The 27,669-nt window shown below is 44.0% G+C and overlaps 1 protein-coding gene across 2 annotated transcripts in view; it reads right to left on the bottom strand.

Moving 5' to 3' along the window:
• Nucleotides 1-27,669, bottom strand: part of LOC311046047 (glypican-5-like) — a 237,043-nt gene that overhangs the window by 132,061 nt on the left and 77,313 nt on the right. For both annotated transcript variants that reach the window (XM_084058148.1, XM_084058149.1), the window contains exon 4: nucleotides 7,331-7,500. In XM_084058148.1, the coding sequence (XP_083914274.1) occupies nucleotides 7,331-7,500 (170 nt within the window). The remainder of the gene's footprint in view (nucleotides 1-7,330; nucleotides 7,501-27,669) is intronic.

Below are 27,669 nucleotides of genomic sequence, written 5' to 3'. Positions count from 1 at the left end.
TATAATATCGTAATTGATATCTGCAGAGTAACTAGTAACTAAAGCTTTCAAAGTGGAGTAAAAAGCACAACATTTGCCTCTGAGATGTAGTGGAGTAGAAGTAAAAAGTATTGGAAAATAGGAAATACTCCAGTAAACTAAAAAAAAACTCAAAATTGTACCTAAGTACAGTACTTAAGTACATGTACTTAAGTTACTTTCCACACACTGGCCAGCCAGAGAGAGGCCTGGGCCTGTCAGCTATAGACATGGCACCAAGCGGCAGTGATTCATGGTTGAGGACAAGGTCAGGCGGGCAGCACAGTGCAACGTGTTAGTGTTTGTGCCGTGTGTGGTATTTCAGCCCGAGAGATGGGCAGCGGATCAGAGCCGGGGTTGGGGGTTTTGCTGTCTGTCTGGGTAAACAGGAAATTGCTGGCCCGTCATGTTTAACCCATTAAGACCTGAGGCCGATTCTTAAAACGTTTTCTAAATCTTAACAGATTTTTGAAAAAAATATAAAAAATATTTTTTCACGATTTTTCAAAAATAGCAGATCTATATGAGCTTGTATATCTGCTATTTTTGAATAGCCAAAGAAATCTAAAGTGACACAGTTGCGTTCCAGGTCTTAATGGGTTAATCTACTGTCCCCTGCCCCCCCCCCCACTCCGCCAGGCCTGGGCACATCGCTGCCAGCTGCTGCTGCTGTGGGCATGAGCTCTTTGGGTAACTCGGAGGCCGGGGAGGGCATATGGCTCGGCATGCCAAGCACAACTTCCACTCTGAGCTCCCTCTCTCTCTCTCTCTCCCTGTGTGTGTGTGTGTGTGTGTGTGTGTGTGTGTGTGTGTGTGTGTGTGTGTGTGTGTGTGTGTGTGTGTGTGTGTGTGTGTGTGTGTGTGTGTGTGTGTGTGTGTGTGTGTGTGTGTGTGTGTGTGCGTGCGTGTGTGTGTATTACTATACTTGCGAGGACCAAGTATAGTAGAATTTGAAGAAATATACATTGTGAGGACCATTTTCCTGGTCCTCACAATGCATATGGTTGTTTTATAGTTTAAAAAAACATTTTTAGAGATACCTTTTCAATTAGAAAAACATTCAGGTCAGGATTAGACATTTAGGTGTCTTAGAGGTTAGGTTTAGGGATTGGAATTAGAGTTAAACATGATTTATACTTAGTTGTGCGCCAGTGTCATGCATCGAAAAACAGCCGATCTATAAGCCCACAACGCGTCGCAGCGCGACGCGTTGTGGGCTTATAGATCGGCTGTTTTTCGGCTTAAGGCTTACGGTTAAAAATATATACATATTTTTTTAAATGACATAAAATGGCTGTCCTAAAGCGTTGATGTCCTCACAAGTATAGTAATACAAACCTGTGTTTGTGTGTGTGTGTGTGTGTGTGTGTGTGTGTGTGTGTGTGTGTGTGTGTGTGTGTGTGTGTGTGTGTGTGTGTGCGTGCGTGCGTGCGTGTGCGGTGTTATATGTATTGCCCTTTTATGCCGTCCACGTGCAGGACAGAGGGGTTGTGTGAGTGTAAAGTGAGAACATGGAAAACGCTGAAAGGTTTCACTGAGGTTTAATGTACCTTAGAAAAGGTGAATATTCATGGGTTTTTACCACCCATTACTTCTAACACTACGTTGGCACACAGTAAAAACGAAAAAAAAGGGGGAGAAAAAAAGAAAAGAAGGGGAAAAAAACAGAAAAGAAAAGGGTATTTGTTGGTTTCCCCGAGGGGAAATGATTTTGCTGCGTTTGTCCCATCCTATTAGGAGCAGTGTGTGTGTGCGGCTCCAAGACGAGCACACAGGGAGCAATTAGTGCTCCTGTGTGTTGCTCAGGGACACCTCCTCGACATGACGCCTGGGGACTGAACAGCAGACCTTCTATTCCCAGAGGAGTATCTATACCTGCTGAGCCACTGCCACCCGGCATGATGTCATTCTACACAGCACTTATGACCAAAACAATGAGCAGTTTGCACTGGATGTTATTTCTTTATTTAGAAAAAAAAAAGCGTTATTTTTTTTAACCACTTAAGGCTGCATTCTTTAACTTTCATGTCCAAGCTTTTTTGTGTTATCCTTTTAGCATTACGTTTGACTGCATGTGCTGTTAACCAGTGGTGTAAAGTAACTAAGTACATTTACTCAAGTACTGTACGTATAAGTACAATGGTGAGGTACTTTTACTTTACTGGAGTATTTCCAATTTTCAGTACTTTCACTTCTACTCCACTACATCTCAGAGGCAAATATTGTGCTTTTACCCCACTACAATTATTTGAAAACTTTAGATACTTTGCAGATATAAATTATGACATTATAAAACATACATTAACCACTTTAGCCCTATTTTATACATATAGTCTACTTGCCAGCCCATAGAGCCCCATTGTGAACCCGGAAATGTTGAGTACACCAAAGTTTTATGTTAGAAATGTTGAGTATGGGTCCCCAGCATGTAGAAACTGCCGGATGCTAACTTGGATATGTTGAGCAATTTTCAGAATTGGCATAAATAGCTTTTATTAGCATAATCACCTATATGGACAATATTTCAGCATTTGTCCCAGGCCTTAGGGATATTTTCGTGCTAATCAGTCTTAAATGCACCAAATTTGGCCCAGATGTAGCCCAGGCCATTCTCTAATGATTTAGCTAGGGCGCCCGAGCGGGCGACCTTTGGGGTCGCCATAGCGGCCAAATCCAAAATGGCCGCCATGTAAAACGGTTTTGGCTGTAACTTTTGAACCAGATGAGCTACAAATACAAACTTGGTGTCTATTTCATGTTTTTTGACCATTGCAAACACATGGGAAGGCTTATCATTACGATTGGGTGTGTCTGGAACCCTAATTTGCATATTTCCAAGATGGCGGCTATGTGAAAACGTTAACTTTTGACAGTTTTGGCAAACTTAGTGTCTATTTTATGTTTTTTAAGCATTAGAAACATATGAAATGCTCCGATTTTCTGATTGCATCCATCTAGAGCACTCTAATTTACTTATTAACAATATCAACACTATCCAAGGTATTCAACATTTTCACCCAGAACACTTTTAGGAACAACCTTAATAAGCAACCTTTGTATGTTACACATATAATGTATTTTAAAGATGAGTGAATGGAGTGCAGCACATTCCTATTGATATAGATAGGAGTATTTGAAACAATCTTACAATTAATGCACAAAAACTGTACGTGGGCTGGGCGTATCAGTATAGTATAGGCATATATGGAGATCCGGTTGTCCAGAACCGCTGATCCAAACGATATGCCTCTCTCTGAAGACGGGGGGGTGCCGCAACTGTGGCAATCTTCCTGTCCCGGTGTCTAAGAAAAGTCGCACCTTGTGACTACAGGCCAGTGGCTCTGACATCAAAGAGCATGAAGACCTTTGAGCGTCTGGTACTGAATCAGCTGAGACCGATGGTGAGTAAATACCTCAACCCCCTTCAGTTTGCATACCAGGCGGACATTTGATGATGCCATCATCTACATGCTAAACAGGGCATTCACACACCTTGACACCCTAGGCAACACAGTCAGAATGATGTGTTTTTACTTCAACACTATCCAGCCACAACTGCTTGCTGAGAAGCTTGCGTTGATGATGTGGACCACGGCTTGGTGGCATGGATCACAGACTACCTCTCGGGCAGACCGCAGTATCTGAGACTGCAGGGTTGTCAGTCGGAGGTGCTGGTGAACAACACGGCTGTCCCCAGGGCACAGTGCTGTCACCTTTCCTGTTCACCCTATACACATCTGACTTCCGATCAACTCCAAGACATGGCCCCTACAGAAGTTCTCAGATGACACTGCGTGGTCAGCTGCATCTCAGGTGACAACACTGTTGAGCACGATAGCATGGCGAAGGACTTTGTGGACTGGAGCGAGGCAAACCGCCTCCGGCCCAATGCTAGCAAGACCAAGGATGATGGTGGTGGACTATGGCACGACCAAGAGGGTACCTCCGGTTCCCAGCACCATAAATGTAGTCTGGTAAACCCTCCCTCCGGAAATCTCATTTCCATTTGATTTCAGGACAGGAGTGAGTCTGGCCTGATCGCCCATTCTGCAATATTGGCTGTGGGCTGGAGTTGGGCGGGAGTAATACCGTTGACTGACAACCCCTTCAGCCAATGATCGTTGTTCCCCTCCAGCTAATCAGCAGACCTCCAGACTAATGTGACGCAACGGGACTTTTGAGACAGCCATGCCCAAAATAGGTTGCCTTATTCGGATACATGCGTGGCCCTGCCCGCCCCTGCTGGTTCTCTAAATTTTTATTTTTAAATAGGCTCTGACATGATTAATTGACCACATATATGAAGTTAAACAACTAAATTCTATCCAAACGATATCTTAAAAGTAAATTCCGTGCCTCAAAAAAGAAGTTTGAGAGCGTTTTAAAACCGAAAGTAAAAAGTGTAACTGGCCACAGAAACAATGGCGGATCGTTCCATTTTTGTCGGCTGCACTCGGTCCCATTTGGGCTCACTCGTACTCGCCACCTGATTGGCCAACTGTCGCTGTCAATCTCAGAACGATGAGCGACGACGCTGATAGGCTCGGTTAGTTGGTAATTCCACTAGAAACCCTCACAATGGGCGATCAGGCCAGACTCACTCCTGAAATCAAATGGAAATGAGATTTCCGGAGGGAGGGTTTACCAGGCTACCATAAATGCTGAGGTGGTGGAGATTGTAGCCAACTACAAGTTTCTAGGAGTGCACCTGAACAGGTCGTTGGACTGGTCTGACATACTCTAATGTAGGAGCAGGCTGTTCTTCCTGAGAAGACTCTGATGTTTTGGCGTGTGCAACAGGATGCTGTAAATGGCTGGTGAGGAAGGTGGGCTCCGTCATGGGGACCTCACTGGAGGGGGTGGCTAAGGTGCGTACAGTGAGGAGGCTGGACGCCATCATGGCAAACACGGCCCTCTCCCTTCACAAGGATATAGTGGGGCATCCCGGGGTAGATTCACCTACCCCGGGTGGAACTGTTTGAGACTTGGCATGTCTTTTGTGCAGGTAGCTATGAGGATTTACAACAAGACACACGTTGGTCGCTCTGCCAGGTCAACTGTCTATAAAGAATACATCACATGGATGCACCTGGGACGTATCATCAGTGTTGTAGCCTGGGGTTATAGGGTGTTTCGGGTCTCGCAACATACACCCTCGCCCAGGTGACCCAGCCGGGGTTGATCAAGCCCCAGCTTACGTCCCAGGACCCACGGTCAGTCCTATAGGGAAAGACAGGGCCACTCAGTCCGCTTCTCCGGAACTACTCTGCCAGAACTCGAGGAGGCTCTGGCACGTGGAGGGACTAGGCTCTGTGGGTGGCCTCCTGGCCGGGCTCCTCCTTCGTCTCACCAGGTCCAGGACCTGAGCACTGTACCAGATCCGCTGCACCAGATCCGCTGCAACACCCCGATCCAAACATCCAAGCAGTGATTGTACTGGTTGCACGGTTTGACAGGACACTGTAACCTGGTGTTGTTATTTTTCTGCATAGTGCAGGATAGTTTGTACAGGTGTATACTTTTGTTCTTTAGTGATGGTGCATCTTATTGTTATGTCTTTCCTTTGTATTGCTGTATACATTCCTTACTCTGTATCTGTAACTTTGTAACTCTGACTGCTGTGTTGCCTCTGGGTGACTGAAATTCCCCTGTGCGATCAATAAAGGTATCTATCTATCCATTGTGCTTATACTGTATGTTGTCATCTGGACCCCTCATTGTTGGTGAGGCATCCTCACACCCACATAATCAGGTGCTACTGTGAGATCCAGTGTTGCCTCCCAAGCTGCCCATGCACTCTTTCCCCATGGCCAAGGAAGGCTGATGTAGTATCACATCCTGCTAGCGCATGGAAGAGAGGAAAAGCCGGAGTTTGTTACACCTCATCATGTGGATGTGAGGAACATTGAGGTTCTACACAACAAACCTTGTTGTGTGGTGCCCCCCCCCTCCACGCACCGCATTTCTATTTTTATTTGTATTGTTTAATATACTCTAGCCTACTGGCTTATTATCTTTATCAATAGGGATGTGCTCCACTCCATTTTTCTATTGTTTCAATAAAATTGTATGTGTAACATACATAGGTTGCTTTTTTCAGGTTGTTGATAGTGGTCATATTGGTAATAAGCTAATTAGAGTGCGATAGATAGATTTAATCATTAATCGGAGCATTCCAATGTGTTTCTAATGCTTAAAAAAAAACATAAAATCGACACCAAGTTTGCCAAAAGTGTCAAAGGTTAAGTTATAACTCGTTTTCACATAGCCACCATCTTGGAAATATGCATATTAGGGTTTCAGACACACCCAATCGTAATGATAAGCATTCCAATGTGTTTGCAATGGTCAAAAAACATGAAATAGACACCAAGTTTGTATTTATAGCTCATCTGGTTCAAAAGTTACAGCCAAAACCGTTTTACATGGCGGCCATTTTGGATTTGGCCCCTATGGCGACCCCAAAGGTCGCCCGCTCGGGCGCCCTAGCTAAATCATTAGAGCATGCCCTGGGCTACATCTGGGCCAAATTTGGTGCATTTAAGACTGATTAGCGCGAAAATATCCCTAAGGCCCGGGACAATTGCTGAAATATTGTCCATATAGGTGATTATGCTAATAAAAGCTAATTACGCTAATTCTGAAAATTGCTCAACATATGCAAGTTAGCATCCGGCAGTTTCCACATGCTGGGGACCCATACTCAACATTTCTAACATAAAACCTTGGTGTACTCAACATTTCCGGGTTCACATTCTGGCAAGCGGACTAATAGGCTATTTGAAAATAGCAGATCTACAAACTCACAACGCGTCGCATTGCGACGCGTTGTGAGCTTGTAGGTCTGCTATTTTCAAACATTCTAGTACTTTTACTTTTGGTACTTTAAGTACATTATGATACCAATACCTTTGTACTTTTAGTCAAGTAAATCTTTAATTCCGTAACAGATTCGGCAACTTTTACTTGTAACAGAGTACTTCTACATTGCAGTATTGATACTTTTACTTAAGCAAAACATTTGAGTGCTTTTTCCACCACTGACTAACTGACAGTAAGTCAGTTAATAAATTGTATTCAATTAATCAATTCAATCAATCAATATGAATAGCAAAAATAGCCAGTCTGCAAGCCTTCAAAGCGTCACGTGTAGATCTGCTATTTTCACAAAAACAAATGTTTAAGAAAAAAAAAAAAAAAAATTGAATAATGAAAAAAAGATAATGAAATAAATAACACAGAAACCCAGGTGAATCAAGTGGAGTTAAATGCACGGCGCTCCAAAGCGTTCCCTACACACACGTGGTCTCACCTCTTCAGGTGGGCTAGCTGGCCCAGCAGCTGCTCCGCCGGCGGAATGGAGGGGGGCGGGGTGGGCGGGGGGGTGGGCGACGACGTGGCGCTGGAGGTCGTGACCTCCGGGCCCGTGGGCCGCGGCGCGCTGACAGGCTCCCCCGTCGACAGGCCACACACCTTGTCCACCTGTGGAACCAGACCAAGGACAAACACACACACACACACACACACACACCTGTTAGCCCCATACACACTGCACTGACACGGGGGAGGAGGTGGTAATGGGTTGCATGTGTGTACTGCACGCCACGCACGCACACACACATAAACACAAACACTGGTGTTCGGTGTACACCTGCTTATTTTATATTGTCACTGTCGGGCAGAAACCTCTTATCTCCATATTCAGACTTAGTTTTTCTTTTTTTCGTAAATTAACCCATTAACTCTCTCAGTGCCAAGAACGAGTTATCCCGAGTTTTACATTAAAAAAAAAAAAAACATGCCGATTCTACAAATGTCTTCTAAATCCTAACAGTTTCCAGAAAATATGTTTCTATATCAGTGGTGCTGAAACTTTTTCATGTCAAGGACCCCCAAAATGATATGTATTTGGCCGCCGACCCCCATCTCAAAATAAGTCGTTCCAGGGACCCCCCAGAAGCAAAGATTTGAAAACGTTCGCTTTGAAGGAAAATATATATATTCAAAGATTTGCACACATTTTAACGATTTTTCAAAAATAGCAGATCTACAAGCTCATAGCGCGGCACTCGCTATGAGCGAGATGAGATCTGCTATTTTTGAATAGCTAAAGTGTAAAATAATGCTTTTTGGCTCAAATCTTAAAATGACACAGATGCGTCCCAGGTCTTAACGGGTTAATGCCCTACTTGATCATACTACAGCGTCAAACAAAAGTATTAAAAATAGCAGATCTACAAGCTCGAAACGCGGAGCGAAGCTTGTAGATCTGCTGCTTTTGCTATTTTTGAATTTCCATCCTGAAAAGGAAACAGTTTTGGACATGAGTTTTCCACCTCAATTACGGTGCAACAAAATGTAAAATAACGTTGCTCTCGGCCGAGTCAAATGACTGCAGGGGAGAAAATGAAAGCAAGAAAATTTGTTTGATAAGAAAAAAAAAACACGTTGGGAATGAATGAAGGGAGGAGGACAGGTGTTGAAGGAAGGGGAAGAGGCTTGTGATCATACCAAATGGCATGATGGGTGAGTCGCAAAGTGTTGCTAAGTGGTCAGTAAATGTAGGACGTCTCTCTCTCTCGCACACACACACGCACATACACACACACACACACACACACACACACACACACACACTCACACACACTGACACGCACACGCATGCGCACGCGTACATGCACGTGATTAGAGTCTGTTTGGTAATGATGATGAGTATCTCCGCTGGGCTATTAAAGCCATGCTGCAGCAAGTGGAGAGAGAGAGAGAGAGGGAGAGAGGGGGAGGCACTGGGGTCATGAGAATAGAGGGCCGCCGTGTGCTCGCACGCCCAGACGCAAAAAAATCAATGGCATCTCATTGGCTTAAAAGCCCTCTATTAAGTGGTCCTCAATTAAGCCAGAGAGACAGACGGAGCCTAATGGCTCCACGATGAAGGAACTCTTGAGCCGCTGTGTACGCTATATAATACACGGTGAATCAATGTCCGCGCGCTGCTGCTGCATCCGCCGGACGGATGAGACCTTCTGTCATGTCTTGGCATCCGATATAAGGAATAGGGGCTATCGTAGCTCTTTAGCGCCATTATTTATTCGCTAGTGATTTACCAAAAAAGAGCAACGGCTTTGATCTGATTGACTGGCAATGCTGCGGAATTGTAAGGGTTTGTGTGACTCCACCATGCACCACCATGACCTCATTGGATGGCTGCGGCCGCTAATCAAGAGGCGGATTTTTAAGCTTTATGTTTCAGCCGTTTCAAATGAAACGGGACCCCCGAGAGACCAGGGGGGCAGGGAGTTTTTTTTTGTTGATTTAGTTTTGTTTTTCCCAAAAGCTGTCCGTTTCAGAAAAGTAGATTCCAGTGGTGGAAAAAGTACTCAAATGTTTTACTTTAGTAAAAGTACCAATACTGCAATATAGAAGTACTCTGTTACAAGTAAAAGTCCGGAATTCAAAATGTACTTCAGTAAAAGCACGAAAGCATTGGCATCAAAATGTACTTAAAGTACCAAAAGTAAAAGAACAAAAATATTTGAAAATAGCAGATCTACAAGCTCACAATGCGTCGCGATGTGACGCGTTGTGAGCTTGTAGATCTGCTATTTTCAAATAGCCAAGGTATAAATAAAGCTAGTGGTTAATGCATGTTTCATAATATTATCATAATTCATATCTGAAAAGTAACTAGTCACTAAAGTTTTCAAATAATTGTAGTGGAGTAAAAGTACAATATTTGCCTCTGAGATGTAGTGGAGTAGAAGTAAAAGTATTGGAAATCAGAAATACTCAAGTAAAGTACAAATACCTCAAAATTGTACTTAAGTACAGTACTCACGTAAATGTACTTAGTAACTTTCCACCACTGGCTGTCTGTTTGAGAAAAGTAGATTCCGCACACACAGTACTGTATTTGTGGCCTTAGTGCCACTAGGAAATGCCTTATTTATTATTTATCGAGGTTTCGCTGATCCCGGTGAAATCGAGAGCCTGTCGACTGCGTCTCGAAAGGCCGCCGCGCTTCCTGCCAGTCCACAACAACAACAACAACAACAACACTGGCGGTTCACCGGGCAACGCAAAGCAGAAATTCACAAAATGTGCTGTTTGGAAAACAACGCACAAATGCCAGTGAGTTTGTTTCACTTGTTTACCTCTGTAACTATGTGCAAGCAAACATACAAGCCAGAGAGAGAGAGTCTCATGTACAAACAGATGAGTCGCAAGTCGTCAGAAGACGACAGCGTTATCGCATGGGCCTGAACTCGGCCAGACACGAGGAAGCACGACACATGAGCTCAGGGCGGGAAATGCATGACATGAGAACACAATAAATAAAATAAAATAAAATAAAATAAAATAAAATAAAATAAAATAAAATAAAATAAAATAAAATAAAATAAAATAAAATAAAATAAAATAAAATAAAATAAAATAAAATAAAATAATAATCTTTGTGGAGTATGGGTGAGGGGAGACCCCACAATGGCACTTTGAAACGGTTCTAAAAATCCCTAAAAGGGCCCTTGCCACCAGTGGTGGAAAGTAACTAGGTACATTTACTCAAGTACTGTACGGTATTTGTGCTTTACCTGAGTATTTCCAATTTTCAGTACTTTTACTTCTAATCCACTACATCTCAGAGGCAAATATAGTACTTTTACCCCACTACAATTATTTGAAACCTTTAGTTACTAGTTACTTTGTAGATTTTGATTATTATTATTTATTTTGATGCCAATACTTTTGTACTTTTACTCAAGTACATTTTGAATTCCGGGACTTTTACTAGTGACAAAGTATTTCTATATTGCAGTATTGATACTTTTACTTAAGCAAACATTTTGAGTACTTTTTTTACCACCACTGCTTGCCGCTAAAGATGAGCGCACACATAAACGTACGCTTATATAGGTCTGGATTAAGAGGAAGGCCAGGACGACGCTAGGCTAGCGCTATAGGTAGGGCATTGTAATGCTATGTGCTTTAACACGGCGCAAGGTCTATAGGCTTTGTGACTCGTACGCATTGGTACTCGTAAAGAAAAGAATGAGGCCGCTAATGTCAAAATGACTGTGGGTGGCAACTTCAAAGCCGCACAAGGCTCAAGTGGTTCCCGGGTTTGAGTAGGTCCATGCCAGACGGCCTGCCACGCTGGTGGAGGTGTTTAGGGGAGCTCATAACACTTCTAAAACAATGGAATGCACAAACATAAACACACACACACACACACACACACACACACACACACACACACAGGCCCTCTCCATATGGGAAAGGGGTTGGAAAGGGTGCGCGAGCCGCGCGTGCGTGTGCGTGTTACCCACATAATCGCCTCTGTCGGCGAGCAGAAACCGCCTATCTCCGGGCTCTGACTTGTTGTGTGTTTTTCTTTTTTCGTAAATTAACGCCCCACTTGATGATACAACAGCGTCACGCAAAAGCAGTGGTGTACAGTAACTAAGTACATTTACTCAAGTACTGTACACTTTTGAGGAATTTTTACTTAACCAGAGCATTTCCCATTTTCAGTACTTTTACTTCTACTCCGCTAATATTGTACTTTTACTCCACTACAATGATTTGAACACTTTAGTTACTAGTTACTTTGCAGATATAAATTATTATATTATAATTAACATACATGAACCACTTTAGCCCTATTTTATACATGGGCTATTTGAAAATAGCCGATCTACAAGCTCACAACGCGTCGCGATGCGACGCGTTGTGAGCTTGTAGATCTGCTATTTTCAAACATTTTAGTACTTTTACTTGCGGTACTTTAAGTACATTTTGATGGCAATACTTTTGTACTTTTACTCAAGTAAATTTTGAATTCCGGACTTTTACTTGTAACGGAGTACTTCTACATTCCAGTAGTGATACTTTTATTTAAGCAAAAACATTTGAGTACTTTTTCCACCACTGCTTTTGGAATTTGAATTCCTGAAAAGTCAACCGTTTTCGGACATACAAGGTTTTTCCCGCCGAGACGGAGACGACACGCATGTGTGCACATGTGTGCACAAGGCGTGCGTGTGTGTGTGTGTGTGTGTCTGCTGTGTCTTGTGTCCACATGCTGGGGAAGATGTGTAAGCCCTGGAAGCAGCTGAAATATGCGTTAACAGTTACAAAACTCGGTGGTGGTGGTGGTGTTGGTCGGGGTCCATATGCGGGGGGGGGGGGGGGCTATAAATAGTCGTCCCCCCCTCTAGGGTGAGGTAGAGCACTCATCACATGCGCCCTATAAATGGAGTTTAACCCGTTAACACCGGGGGAAGCATCTGTGTGTTCTTTTTTTTTTACGATTTGGCTGTGGTTATTCAGAAAATAGCAGATCTACCAGCTCGTAGCGCGGCATCGAGTGACGCGCTACGAGCTTGTAGATCTTAGATATTCGTACTGCAGATCTTAGATATTTTGTAGATCTGCTATTTATTTATTTTTATCGTGAAAATTTGTGCAAATCTTTGAATATAATACTGTATATGTTTTCAAAGCAAACATTTGTAACTCAAATCTTTGCTTCTGGGGATTCTACACATTTTTTCTAAATCTTAACAGTTTTTAAAAATAGTTTTTTTTACTTATGTTGCTATAATATCAGTGGTTCTCAAACTTTTTCATGTCAAGGACCACCCAAAATGATTGTATTCCGCGGACCCCCTCCCATCTCAAAACAGTTTGTTCCAGGGACACCCAGAAGCAAAGATTTGAGTCAAAAACGTATACATATACATTCAAAGATTTGCACACATTTTCACGATTGTTTTTCAAAAAATAGCAGATCTACAAGCCACGAGCTTGTAGATCTGCTATTTTTGAATAGCCCAAAAATAAGATGTAAGATGCGTTCCCGGTCTTAAAGGGTTAAATGGAGGTTTCCACATAGTGGCCAGCTATTCCTGAGCACCGGGGGACCGTCAATGACACAAGAGCGAGAGCCGCTCGCTGACAGAAACCTTCTGTAGATCTGTGGTCGACATTTAAGATCTACAACTTTAATACGACATGGACGACTTTTTTTTTTTTTTTTACTATACTCTGCTAGAATTTCGGAATCTCTCTCCGTCTCTCTCTCTCTCTCTCTCTCTCTCTCTCTCTCTCTCTCTCTCTCTCTGTGTCTCTCTCTCTCTCGTCTAACGATGGTTGCTAGTTCTCTCTCGGGGCAGATGCTGGGCGTGCGGACGGCTTGTTTCATTGCATTAACCTTAACGCCCGCCGGGGCCCATAAAAACACATTCACATGTGCTGTGTGTGTACGCGGTGCTTAGGCCACACATTGTGCAACGAAGACACGCGCGCACACGTGCACGTACATGGACCACACTGCGGATAGAAGGTAGCAACTGTTTTTTGTGCCATACAGCGCCTGTCAACACCGTCTGAGCCAACGAGAGCTCGGCCACATTGTTCCACGCGCTCCATCACTCCTCGCTTTGCCGTGCGTCAAATCAAACAGCAGAACTTAGCCTAGATCTACAAGCATTTGGGACACGTCGTGAGCACGTCTGTCTGCCCGTTTCCGTTAACTAACCCGTTAAGGCCTGAGGTTCCGATTCTACAAAATGTCTTCTAAATCCTAGCAGTTTTTTTTGATAAAACGTATGTTGCCATGTCAGTGGTTTTCAAACTTTTTAATGTCAAGGACCAACCGAAATTATATGTATTTGGCCGCGGACCACCCATCTCAAAATATTTTGTTCCAGGGACCCCCCCAGAAGCAAAGATTTGAGTTACAAATGTTCGGTTCAAAAATATATTTATATTCAAAGATTTGCACAAATTTTCTCGATTTTTCAAAAATAGCAGATCTACAAGCTCGTAGCGCGGCACTCGGTGCCGCGCTACGAGCTTGTATATCTGCTATTTTTGAATAGCCCAAAGTGTAAAATAATGCTTTTTCGCTCAAATCTAAAAATGACACAGATGCGTCCCGGGTCTTAATGGGCTAAATCCTCCCCTATATTTTCACTGGATGTTCACTTATTTTGGCCGAATGTTCGCCTATTACGACTTTGCCCAGAACTGGGCTGCTATGGGGGTTTTCATGTGGTTGAAATTGCTCTAAAATCAATTTGCGGCACGGAAAATTGTGCTCGGCCCGAAGGGTTTAATAATTGGAACGATCTTGAATTTCAAACTTGCATGAAGCGGATGGTTTTATGAAATAAAATCTGTCCAAACTGGAATATTTGAGCAAGGTTAATGGTTGAATCAAGGATATTGTAGAAGTTAACGGTTTGTTTTTATTCTTCGCTGATTGGCCCCCAAGCTGCGCTCCATCATCGTTGCCAAGCAGTTTTGTTTGCTGAGTTAGTAGCAACAGAATGAGACACTCGAGGCCAAAATCGTCTATCTGGGCAACAGTTAGAGTATTAAAGTCGAGGCTAATTCACTCCAGTCTACAATCATTCTAAAAACCTGCCTTTTTTTTTTTTTTTTTACTAAAAGGCTATTTAGTAAAAATATATATATATTTATATATCGTTGTTGTCGGCCCCAAGATTGTTTGAAAACAGCAGATCTAGCTTATGGAACCTTGGGGGTCCCCGGGACCCCCACTTTTAGAACCACTGATATAGGGCCCTGTTTGGTTCATGTTAAGATATTGGTCATTGTGGGAGAGTGTCTGGGAGGTCTACCTTGTTACGGGTGTGTCTATTTACATGTTTATGTCTAAGTGCGTGTGCGTGTGCGTGTGTGTGTGTGTGTGTGTGTGTGTGTGTGAGTGGGGGGTTTGGTGAACATGGTGACCATGGCAAACAGGGCAGGTGTGCAGAGGGTGGAGTAGAATGCAGACTAGTAGTAATAATAACCACAGCTATTACAGGGCATGCATTCCTTAGACAAACTCAGATCCCTGAAATCTCTCTCTCTCACACACACACACACACACACACACACACACACACACACACACACACACACACACACACACACACACACACACACACACACACACACACACACACACACACACACACACACACACACACACACACACACACACACACACACACACACACACACACACACACACACAGAGCCCCCCCATCTGGGTTTTGACAAGGCCCTAACACACACCAAACAGACAGGGCAGCTGTCCACACAACTAGATGCACCTTGACACCGCTAGACAAACTTACACAGAAGCTCTGACCCAGAAACCCAATATGATAGCAAAACGTCACACAACAAGGCAGTGGTTCTCAAACCTTTTTCACGTCAAGGACCCCCAAAATGATATGTATTTGGCTGCGGACCCCCTCCCCCCCCCCCATCTCAAAAATATTTTGTGCCAGGGATTTTTCAAAAATAGCAGATCTACAAGTTCAGAAGACATTTGTAGAATCCCCAGAATCAAAGTTACAAATGTTCGCTTTAAAAATATATATATACAAGAAGATGTAATGTATATGTTTTTCCTTTTTTAGCCTTAAAATGAACCCCTTGCAGTGGCAGTAAATTTAAATTTTGATACACACCATCACCTTTTACCATACCAAACTCCTCATTCTGTATATATTGGATGGATAACACTCACTTCATTGTTCTGTGTGCATATTCCTATTCAGATCTTAGGCTTGACGTGCCTAAACTTTATCTGTTTGCACTGATTCACTCTACATGTGCATTTGATATACACACTGTGGTCACTTTGTGCTGATTCAATCTAATCTAGTTAGCATACTGATGTACTTTATCAGATACTGTATGCTCAAAGGTACGAGATGCAGCTGTTTAAGTACAATTCATCCAAGTAGTAAACATGACACGTGTACTTTCTGTTCATTATGTCTTATGATTCACTAGAGTTTCGGGGGGCTACGCCCCCCTCAACCCCAGCCGCGCACGGGGCCCAGCGTGGGTGCGTGTATATTGGGGTACCCAAATCGGCGGAGTAAAAGTGTCCAAAAAGGAAAAAAAAAAAAAATGTTAACACATTGGCTGCCATTGACGCAGATCTGCGTTCATTTGCGCAAAAGCCCGTTGGCTGCCATTGACGCAGATCTGCGTTCTTTCAAAAAAAAATTTTTTTCAAAATAAAAGTTTTTTTTTTTTTTTTTTTTTTTTTTTTTTAATTTTTAAAAAAAACCCAAAGACCAAGGAGATATGATTTTCCGAAGAGTTTTGCTCCCAGACACTTCCTTATAACTGAAAACTTAAAAATTCTGTATCTCGGCTCCTAAGTGCTTTTTTTTTCTCATTGAAAAAGTCTGGCAGCCAGCTGTAGGTAAAAATTCAAAAAGCTGGCAGCCAATGAGTTAATAGTGATTGTTACTTTGGTGGTCCGCGGACCCCCTGGTGGTCCGCCGACCCCTGTGAGTGTTGGGACCCCCGGGGACCCCCCTGGAACATGGCGGACCCCTTCGGCATTTTTTTTTTTTTCATGCACGGTTTGCTTGTTTCTGTCGCTTGTTTTTTAAAACCTGGCAGCAAACTTGGCAACCCGACTGACATCACTGACCTATCCTTGGTATTTGTACTTCCGGGTTGCATAATGATGACATCACTGTCGAGTCCTGTGGTGTCATGAACCTAGGCAGGTTTGTTTACCAGCTTAGCCTGGGCAGCGTGCTGTGCTGTGGCGGTGGCTGTTTGTTTTTGTGTTTGGGATGAACATGGCACGTGAAGGACGGACATATTGTGATCGAGACATGAGTGAAGTGAAAGTAACGGGCTGGGTGGAACAAAGGAGGTACGTAAGAAGGGGGGGGGGTTGAAGCAAAGGAGCTGTGTGTGTGCTGTTGTGGAGGACATGGGCAGAGTGCAATGGCGGCCGCTCGTGTTGTTTCGGCGAAACCCGTCGCCGTGCGGTGTCGGTGGTGTGCACGGTAAACGGTACGAAGCTGCCTCCCCTTCCGTTTTGTCCGACATTTGGTGAGTAGAATGAATTATGTTGCGCGGTGGAAAAGGTGTAGTGAGCAATGAGAGGTCCCCTACGCGACGCGTAAATTCAGCGCGGCCGCCGTGGCGAGTCAGTTGGCGACATGTGGTCTGGCGGTGCGTCGTTTATTCGATAACAGAGCTGTGGGGTGTCGCACCCAGGGTGCGGAAGTTGCTCGCCATTTATATAGTTAGATATATTCAAAGATTTGCACACATTTTCATGATTACATTTGTTTTTGCAGATCTACAAGATCATAGCGCAGCACTGCTATTTTTGAATCGCCTAAGTATAAGATAGTGGCTAAATAAGTGGTTAAAATCTAAAATGACAGATGCTTTCCCGGTCTTAACCCATTGAGGCCTGAGGTTCCGATTCTGCAAAATGTCTTCTAAATCCTAAACATTTTTCTGAAAAAAGTATGTTTCTATATCAGTGGTTTTCAAACTTTTCATGTCAAGGACCCCCAAAAGGATATGAATTTGGCCGCGGACCCCCATCTCAAAATATGTTGTTCCAGGGACCCCCAGAAGCAAAGATTTGAGTTACAAATGTTCGCTTTAAAATAATATATATTCAAAGATTTGCACACATTTTCACGATTTTTCAAAAATAGCAGATCTACAAGCTAAGGACCCCACTTTGAGAACCAATGTCTTAGAGAACTTGGACTTGAGTTACAGAAGTCTCACAATAAGGTGATGATATAACATTAAAGCAGCGATTTGGCGGCCGTGTTAAGTGGTCAGATGGGTGGGCCGCAAATGGGCCCTGGTCCAAAAAAACAACATTAAAGCTCATGCTCATGTTCTGTCTGTCTACAACTCATTGAATGAGTTCATGTTTAGATACAGTAACAGGCTTTGAACTGTTGTGTATTTCCTCTGAGGGAACGAAAATACATTTTAAAAAAAATGTCTTTCATTTTTCAAACTTTGATCTTTGACTTTTGTTTATTGCTTGTGATGGATGAAAACATCACATCTCCTTAATAGTCATGCTTCTTTTTTCTTTTTCTTTTTTTTTTGATATATGTTCCATTAGATGAAGAGTCATGAAGTTCACTCAGCACATAAAAAAAGGAGTAATGAAAATAAAAAATTAAATAAATAAATAAAAACCAGACCAAACCAAAACAAAACATCGTTTTTTTTTTCAGGTGAAAGCCATGCTCTGACTGAGCCATGGCAGGGGGATTAAGTTAACATTTTAGTCTTGGTCATAGTGACCTTTCCAAAGCAGCTATAAGAGCACACAAAGTTCCAATGTTTTTTTTTTTTAAACGATGCCATTTCTCGCCTGTCTGCTCTGTGACAAGTTGCTGTATTCTGAGAACTAAAATAGGAAAATGTAAACATTTCCCTAAAATATGTGCGCCACGGGGAGGTCACTACCAGTTCTGTTTGTGCTATCCCCAAACTTTTTTTACAACAAAACCTAGGGTTGAGAGCAGGTTCAGAAACACGGGGGGCTCGCTCCACAGATAACGCACCAGAAAAGAATCGGGTCCTGGAGACCCCAATGCGTATCAAAACAATAACGTTGACGCAAATCAGTCGGACGCCCCGGCTAAACGCGCAAGTATGTAAACACAACACGAGATCATCGCAGGGAAAATAAACCCCGTCCCCTCTTACTGTATGTGTGCTGCATCTTATGGCACCGTAATCCTAAGCCCTGCGACAGCCAATCGGGTTGCCAGATCTGCTTATTATCCCCGCAAGATTTTATTTGAAAATAGCCGATCTACAAGCTCACAACGCGTCGCATCGCGACGCGTTGTGAGCTTGTAGATCTGCTATTTTCAAATAGCTGATGTATATGTTAAAGTGCTCATGTGGCCCATAGTCGCTTCTTCTGGGCTGGTTTTCCTAGACCTGGTTGCTTGTTTCTCTCAGAGAATCTGGCAACGCTGGTGACAGCTTGAGTGATGGCATGGGCCGAGACATGTCTATAATAAATCAATTATCCCCTGACCTGATGATGGCATGAGAATGGACATCCCACATGGACATGGCATGAGCATGTTTGCGTGTGTGTGTGTGTGTGTGTGTGTGCGCGTGTGTGTGTGCGCGTGTGCGTGCGCGCGCATGCATGCGTGCGTGTGTGCTTGTGAGTGTGTGTGTGTGTGTGTGTGTGTGTGTGTGTGTGTGTGTGTGTGTGTGTGCGCGCGCATGCATGTGTGTGTGTGTGTTTGTGAGTGTGAGTGTGAGTGTGTGTGTGTGAGTGTGTGTGTGTGTGACCGTGACCATCTGTTTGCCCTTGTTATACCTTTACAATCCCAACTATTCCATGTCCGACATTCCTAATGTGATTGCCTGAGGATGGAGGCAAAGAGAGGGGAATACGTGGGAGAGGGATGCGTGCAGTCGAGCTGGGAAGTCTTTAGGGAAATACAAGGCATTTGTTCTGCATACATTTTAGGCTGGCAGATGAAATTAGATTTCTGTTGCTCTGGGCAGGAGAGAGGGAGAGAGAGAGCGAGAGAGCGAGAGAGCGAGAGAGAGAGTACACCCACTACAGTATTGTACCAACCACTGACACAAATTATTCTAGACATCTATGTGCGTTAGTCTAACAAAGTTGACATAACACAGGTTCGCCCCGAAAATGCACTCGATTACAACTTTGAAGCAGTGGCTATAGGATTCCACACCCTCGTATATGCGTGCGTATCTGTCCCTGAGCCTCATAATGTCAGCGCATATCTCTCCGCGATCCTGAGGAGAGAGAGAGACTGAGAGACGAAGTAGGGGGGCCAAGGGAGTCGGGCCTTCGGGTGTCCGAGCGCCGGGGCCAACCCAGCCCAGGTCCATCCTGGCCTCCGAGGGAGTATTGCCTTACAAATATCAGTGGTGGTCTGTCTTCCCCGTTTATTTATCGAGGGATTAGCCAGGGAAAGCCGAGGGGAACTTTCTCAGCCCCCTCTCACCCCGCGCCGCACTGGCTTGTGGGTAATAGGATGAACGGGGGGGGGGGGGGGGGGGTTGGGGGGGGGATGGGGGGGTTTGTCCGGTCAGCGAGGTCCCCCTTTGTCCCCTGCTAGGCTATAGTTTTGTGTGCTGAATGGAGTGAACACACACTCCACACTACAAGCTTGTGCCACACGCACGTTCTCACTCACTCACGCATGCACGCGCGCACACACTTGTCTGCCCATGCCTACATCTACTGCCAGTGACTGTTAACCCATTAAGACCGGGAACGCCTCTGTGTGACCACTTTAACCATTGTTTTATACTTTGGGCTATTCAAAAATAGCAGATCTACAAGCTCATAGCGCGGCACAGAGTGCCGCGCTATGAGCTTGTAGATGTGCTATTTTTGAAAAATGTTGAACATTTGTGAAAATATTTGAATATATATATATTTTTTAATCGAACGTTTGTAACTCAAATCTTTGCTTCTGGGGGTCCCTGGAACATATTTTGTGATGTGGGTCCGCGGCCAAATACATGTCATTTTGGGAGGTCCTTGACATGAAAAAAAGAACGACTGATATTATGGCGACTTAAGTTTTTTCAAAAAAACGTTAGGATTTAGAAGACATTTGTAGAATCCCCCAGAAGCAAAGATTTGAGCTACAAATGTTCGCTTTAAAAATATATACATTGAAAGATTTGCAAAAATGTTCGAGATTTTGCAAAAATAGCAGATCTACAAGCTCATGAGCTTGTATATCTGCTATTTTTGAATAGCCCAAAGAAATATTAAAACGACGCAGATGCGTTCCCGGTCTTAATGAGTTAAACCCTGGGAACAGTGTTCCGTTTGCCAGCCCTGGCAGCGTGAACAGACCGCTTGCGGCTCAAAAGCACTCTATAGCAGAGCCCACACTTTGTTGCTGACTCGGACAAACGCGCACACAGTACTCCCCTGCAGCGAGCTCCCCTCGACGCAGCTCAGCTGGTATGGAGCGGAGGACTGTAAGGAGAGAAAAGCGGTGATCCTTAGGTCGCCGGTTCAATTCCGGCTCGAAAGGAGGGGTTGCTTTTCGTCCTCGCGGGGGCCCTTGTTTACAGGAACAAAAGAGCGGGCAGCCACACACTGCGATCCTGTTATATCAACAGCCAGCGACCTTGGGTAAAAAAGCGAGCCCCGTCTCTTGAAGCACTGTAAAAACAGTCGAGACAATGCCAGAGTTTGAGCCAAACCAATATTGATAGTATTCATTTATCATAGTCACACAGCGTTTTGGCCTAAGTGGCCCAAGTGGAAACGGGTCTTTTACAAATTAACGGTCCTGTGCCAGTGGACATATTGTACCAGCAGAAATTACTGTAGTCTGTGAGACATATAACTCACCAACTCTCTGTGGTGTCTTCAGAGCACACAGCCACAATTAATATGGTCAAATTGCATTTAGCTTGAATGCATGTGTCCTCCCTCCGTGTGTGTGTGTGTGTGTGTGTGTGTGTGTGTGTGTGTGTGTGTGTGTGTGTGTGTGTGTGTGTGTGTGTGTGTGTGTGTGTGTGTGTGTGTGTGTGTGTGTGTGTGTGTGTGTGTGTGTGTGCGCGCGCCTGCGTGTGTGTGTGTGTGTGTGTGTTTTATTACTACTCCATGGTGGGAAGGACATCAGTGTGAATTCTCTCTGTCTCCATTCATGTCCCATTGTGCTCTCTGGGGTCGGCTGGATGCATCCATCATCCAACCGCAAGTCATTGTCAGACCCAAATTGTAACGGGACACACTCATGCCATATTTCTCCTTTAATTCCTCTTCTTAGCCCTGCAGTAATCCATTTCCACCAAAGGTGGGGCCAATAAAAGCTCCATTCCCCAAAGTGACACAGACCAGTGGTTCTTCTCAATGTTTAATTTCAAGGACCCCCTAACTCTGAGAGGGTACAAATGGAACCAAATGGACCCTTCTTTTGTACACTGGCGGAGTTACAAACCTGTGTAAGGGTCCATGGACCCCCCCCCCCCCACCCTCAAGGAAACCTAAACCCCACTTTGAGAACCATTGACATAGACAGGGCTGTTAGAGGACAGCGTTGGAGCATTAGAACTCTCATCCTAGGTGGTCTAGGAGGGGAAGCAGTGACATTTCATTGATGGTTTCTATACCATTTTTGATAAATTGATAATAAGCTAACCTTGGGAAATTCTGACCTGCAGTGTTTTTTTCTTTCTTGGGTAACCATTGTCACCAGACCAACAGGTGCATCTCCACACACATACATTTTATAAATTCTCTACGCGGAACAGTGAGGTCCCTTGTATTATAGAACATCAAGCCAACAACTGTAGAAAACAACAACAACAATATTATAGAGGTCCTAAAGTTAAACATATAGCCTACCTCTATTGATATTGTTCATTTAATGTGAGACACAGTTGTTTGTGCATTATCAACACACCATATACAGGCATCGTGCACTTTGGACTAAAAAAAATCCACTCTAACCTGGAGATGAACTATGTATTATGAACATTAGTCACAACCAATGTGTTTTGACTACAGTATATAACTAACTATAACTATCCTACATTAAAATTGGCTAATGGGAGGGACCCGGTGGACCACGGCCACGTCACTCTGACTCAGACATAACCATAAACAAACCTAACATGCCCATAGGCATGTCACTATGACTCAGACATAACCATAAACACCATAAACCTGATATGCCTGAGATCCGGTTGTCCAGAGCCAGAGATCCAACCGCTATGCCCATACATGGTCATGTGCATCTATGGGGCTAACCGACTTCAAACTCAGCGCGCTCATCGGCAAGGACTCGAGGGAGTGCGGTGCCAATCAGACCGATATGTCCATATATGGGCATATATGGATATCCATTTGTCCAGAACCACCGATGTGCCCATACATGGGCATGCCAATATACAGGGTATAGGCAAATACTGATCAGGTGTTATGATTCTAAACCTATATGCTGCTGCTGTCCCACATACAGCCAACCAGCTGAAGAAATCACAGATTGAGGCTTTAAACTTTTGCTTTTATGACCATTCATGTTAATGGAAGATCTAAACATGTATAGTTTGACCACTGCAAATACTCTCCTTAAAGGGGAATACCACTCTTTTTCAACATTGAACTATGTCATTAATACACCTTAAAGCTGTTGTGTGGAAATAAGAAAAAAAGTCCCCCCCTTCTATGTTGCCTAGAACTGGATAATCGATTGTTGAGGTCATGTGATCAGTGACATACGGACGGCGTACTTTGGCTCCGCCCTCTAGGCTGCTGCATTAGAATGGGGAATCTCATAGTACGACTTGTAGTAGTTTATAATGGCATTATGGTTATATATCACATTTCACAAGACATAGTACTTGTAGATAATAGAGATCAGTTGGCTGAAAATGCTCTAAAAAGTCTTAACTTTAATAATTTAACTAGGCTATTGTTATCAGACGGGTGGGGGAGATGGGGGAGGGGTGGTCTCGGTAGACTGTGTTGTTTGGGCCATGCATCAATCAAATAGATGCCTTATCAGACTATGTCACACTGATAAGAAGCAGTATGCGCACGCAGGCCCGGCACCAAAGGAACCCAAACTGTTCACAGATGGAATGGAAAAGTGGTCACAGCATTCACGTGTTAAAAATGCATTCCATCAAACTTTAAGATGCTGTTTTCCTCCCAGTGTGGAGGAAGGAAGCTTAGGATGTTTAATGTGATCGCCCCCTCTTGAAATAAATACTCCATGGTTTATGTTGTGTGTAAACAATAATAGCCATTCTCGCAGTTGTCCTCCAAACGTGCACCTCGGGTCGCTGTGAGTAGAACGGAGGGAGCGCTCCCTATGATCACGGCAGCAGAACCGGTCTGCTCGGCATGGATTTCAATCAGCTGCAGAGAAGAGAGAACGGCCTTCTGCAGTTGTGATGCCATAGCCTGAGAGGACGTTCGGGTGAACATCCCCATGTATAACGCACAAACTTTTTTTGATTTTTATTATTGCGCTCTTTTTCTCTCTAAGCACCTTAGCGTCTATAAGTATATCATGCACAGTATACATACATTGCTGCTATGCTCAGGCACCTTAGTTTGTCTCTTATCTCAGGTACTTTGTAAATATGTAGATAACTTGTTTTCGGCCTTCTATTGTTCTCTGTTGATCTCCTTCCCACTTAACCCCCTACCCCTCTTCTTTTTCTCTCTCCCCACTCTTCTTTCTACGGAATTTAACGTTGCGATGGGAGTGTTGTACAAAAACGAATTTCACCCACTTTTTTACCTTGTAAACCTGTGATGTGACAATAAACCTGATTCTGATTCTGATTCTGAACGTGCTGCGCCGACTGATTCAGTCACTCAGTGCAGTGATGACGCAACACCGCCGTTCAGAGTATGGGAAGAGATTGCAGACTCCCCATTGGCTTGAAGGACAGCAAATGAGGAAAAGGTAAGAAAGTAAGAAAGTGACGACTCGTTGCAGAGACTGAATGTAGACCAGCTTTGCAAGCTGGTGAAAAACATTCAGAACAACATATTTTAGGCTCATGTAACATAATATTGTCCCATAATCATTCAGCGTTCAGGTTATTTCAGTGAAAATAGCACCAGGGACCCAGGAATGTATGGACTATATTGGATTGTCCCATGGGATCCAAAATGAGCGTCTCATTCTGAATATGAGTAGATAACTATTGCATGCATCCAGTGGTGGAAAGTAACTAAGTACATTTACTTCAGTACAAAAGTATTTGTACTTTACTTGAGTATTTCTAATTTACAATACTTTTACTTCTACTCCACTACATCTCAGAGGCAAATATTGTACTTTTTATTGTACTCCACTAGTACAATTATTTGAAAACTTTAGTTACGAGTTACTTTGCAGATATAAATTATTACATTATAAAACATACATTAACCACTTTAGCCCTATTTTATACCTAGGCTATTTGAAAATATCAGATCTACAAGCTCACAACGCGTCGCATCGCGACGCGTTGTGAGCTTGTAGATCTGATATTTTCAAACATTTTACTTTTGGTACTTTAAGTACATTTTGATACCAATACTTTTGTACTTTTACTCAAGAACATTTAGAATTCCTGACCTTTACTTGTAACAGAGTATACTTCTACATTGCAGTATTGATACTTTCACTTAAGTAAAACATTTGAGTACTTCTCCCACCACTGCATGCGTCCATATGTGCCTGTTTGTTTGCGACGACTGAAGCCATGAGGCAGACCACACCCACTGACCCCTGGCCCGGCTCCAGCCCCTCCCCCGCCGCGGCCTGGACGGCTCCAGCGCTCACTTCCTGAGAGAGACGGCTTCCCGCACTTCCCGCGTTTTCCCAGCAAGCCCTTGAGCGTCAAAGCGAGGGTCGATTTACTGTTCATGTCTCTTTTCTCTTCCCTCCTCTGTGTGTCCTCCCCATCTCCTCCTCGCCATTCTCTCCATTTCCTCTGTCACTCATCATTCCTGCAGCCTGTTGCAAATGTCTCCCTCACCCCCTTCCTCACCCCTTTCAATCTTCCATACACGCTCGGCGTCTCTCTTTCCTCCTCTCTCCTCGTTTCTTATCCTCCCCTTGACTCCCCCCTCTCTCTCTCCCTCTCCCTCTCCCTCTCTCTCTCCCTCTCTCCCTTCCAAATGATGTCAGTGCTAATTAAAGAGAGACGCGGTCCCTCATATATCACAGGGAGAAGTCCTTGAGGCTCCAAGTCAGAGAGAGAAAACGGGAACATTGAGTTTCTCTTTCTCCACACTCAGACTTGTTTACCCTGATTAAATCATTCACAGATGATCTCAAAATGAGAGGCTTTTGGTCCGTCCCCCCCCTTCCCCCCCTTTACCCCCGTTATGTTGGACTTTGTTGACATCAAATGTCCTCCCGGCTCATCTCTGTAAACACATTTAAGAGAATTACAGGCAGAATAAAAATGTGGCTAGAGAGCGATCCCGCTGAACGGGACAGGCGCAGAGCCACTGAGAGGGAGGAATTGAGTTGGGACTGATGAAGGTCAAGAGAGTTCATTCTGTTCCTGTCTGGCACACACTGGAATATGCACGCACGCACGCACGCGCGCATGTACGCACGCACACACACACACACGCACGCACGCACACACACGCACATATGATTTGTATTGCTATGCTTGTGGGGACCAAAAATAATTGTTCATTTAAAATGCAATTTTTCTTGATCCTAACCCTGATCCCAAACTGAATGTTTTACTAATTGTAAACTTAGTTCTAAAAATCTTCCGTGAAGCCATGAAAATGACCCTTTCCCTGAAGGGGACCAGAAAAAATGGCCTCATTAGGTCAAGTTTGACTAGTAATAGTATCCTTGAGGGGATCCCCCTTGGTCGCTGCATGTATAGTAGTGCACGCGTGCACGCATGCACACACACACACACACACACACACACACACACACTCGCGTGCGGAGGCGAGGTCTAAAATTTATGTCCTACTTGATAACCACTAATAACGCTCCAAACAAGCATGGTAGAGATAGAGCGGCAGCACATAAACAAAGCATTAGCATGCTATACGGGGCATCCCGTTGGCACCAAAAAGGTGAGCAGAGAGGGCATTGTGTGTGTGATGGAATGCCAGGCCCCCCCATGGGCACCAGGTAGAGGCAGTAAAGAGGTAGAAAGGCAGCGTGACAGGTGATATTTATAGCCTGATGGCACGGGGACAGGGGACTGCATGGTGGGGGGGTGGTGTTGTAGAGAAGGGTTACCGAGGGTAAAAGGGGCCACGTAGGGGCGCATGAGCTGAAGGGTTGAAGACTGGTGTTGGTGTTGCTTTCACTGTGGATGGAAAAATACAGTTCCACATGGGAGCTGTTCTCGCAGAGAAAAAGGGCTTGGAGGTGGCATTGCTAATGCTGCAGGATTTTTTGACATGCTATCTGACTGGTTCACTGCTAACACAGGCAGTGGGTCGAGGACACGGCAGCTGTGAATGGCTGGCTATTAAACCTGGCGGCTTGTGACTGTGTGTGTGCTGCTGATCTGGAATCAGCTCGTCGCAGTTATCGTTTAACCCTTTAAGACCGGGGGACGCATCTGTGTAACCACTTTATCCATGTTTTATACTTTTGGCTATTCAAAAATAGCAGATCTACAAGCTCATAGCGCGGCACCGAGTGCCGCGCTATGAGCTTGTAGATCTGCTATTTATTTTTTTTAATCTTTGAATATATATCTATAAAGCAATTGTTTTTTACTCAAATCTTTGCTTCTGGGGGTCCCTGGAACATTTCTTTTTTGAGATGGGGGTCCGCAGCCAAATACATATCGTTGTGGGGCTCCTTGACACTGACATTAATATTATAGCAACATAAGTGCTTCAGAAAACTGTTTTAAACTGATTTAGAAGACATTTGTAGAATCCCCAGAAGCAATAACATTTTAGCTAGAAATGCTCGCTTTAAATATATATACATTCAAAGATTTGCACAAAATTGTTCACGATTTTTCAAAAATAGCAGATATACAAGCTCATAGCGCGGCACTCGGTGCCGCGCTATGAGCTTGTATATCTGCTATTTTTGAATAGCCCAACGAAATCTAAAAACACAGATGCGTTCTCAGGTCTTAAAGAGTTAAACTTGCTGGTTCTTCACCTTTTCTGGATTGAAGGCCTACAGTACGTGAAAAAAAGAACATCTTGAAAGTGTCCACGACCCATCTGATCGCTTAACACGGCAGCCTTTCAGGTGGGTGGGGCCGAGTGCGTTTTTCTCAGAGCACGTTTATTTGAACGATCAATCAAATCGATTTGCGCTCCGCCTCGGAGCAATGAAACCTACG

The sequence above is a fragment of the Gymnoscopelus microlampas genome, assembly GCF_963454915.1.
Source record: "Gymnoscopelus microlampas genome assembly, chromosome: 5".
Taxonomy (NCBI): domain Eukaryota; kingdom Metazoa; phylum Chordata; class Actinopteri; order Myctophiformes; family Myctophidae; genus Gymnoscopelus; species Gymnoscopelus microlampas.
This window is presented reverse-complemented; position numbering and strand designations above follow the sequence as displayed.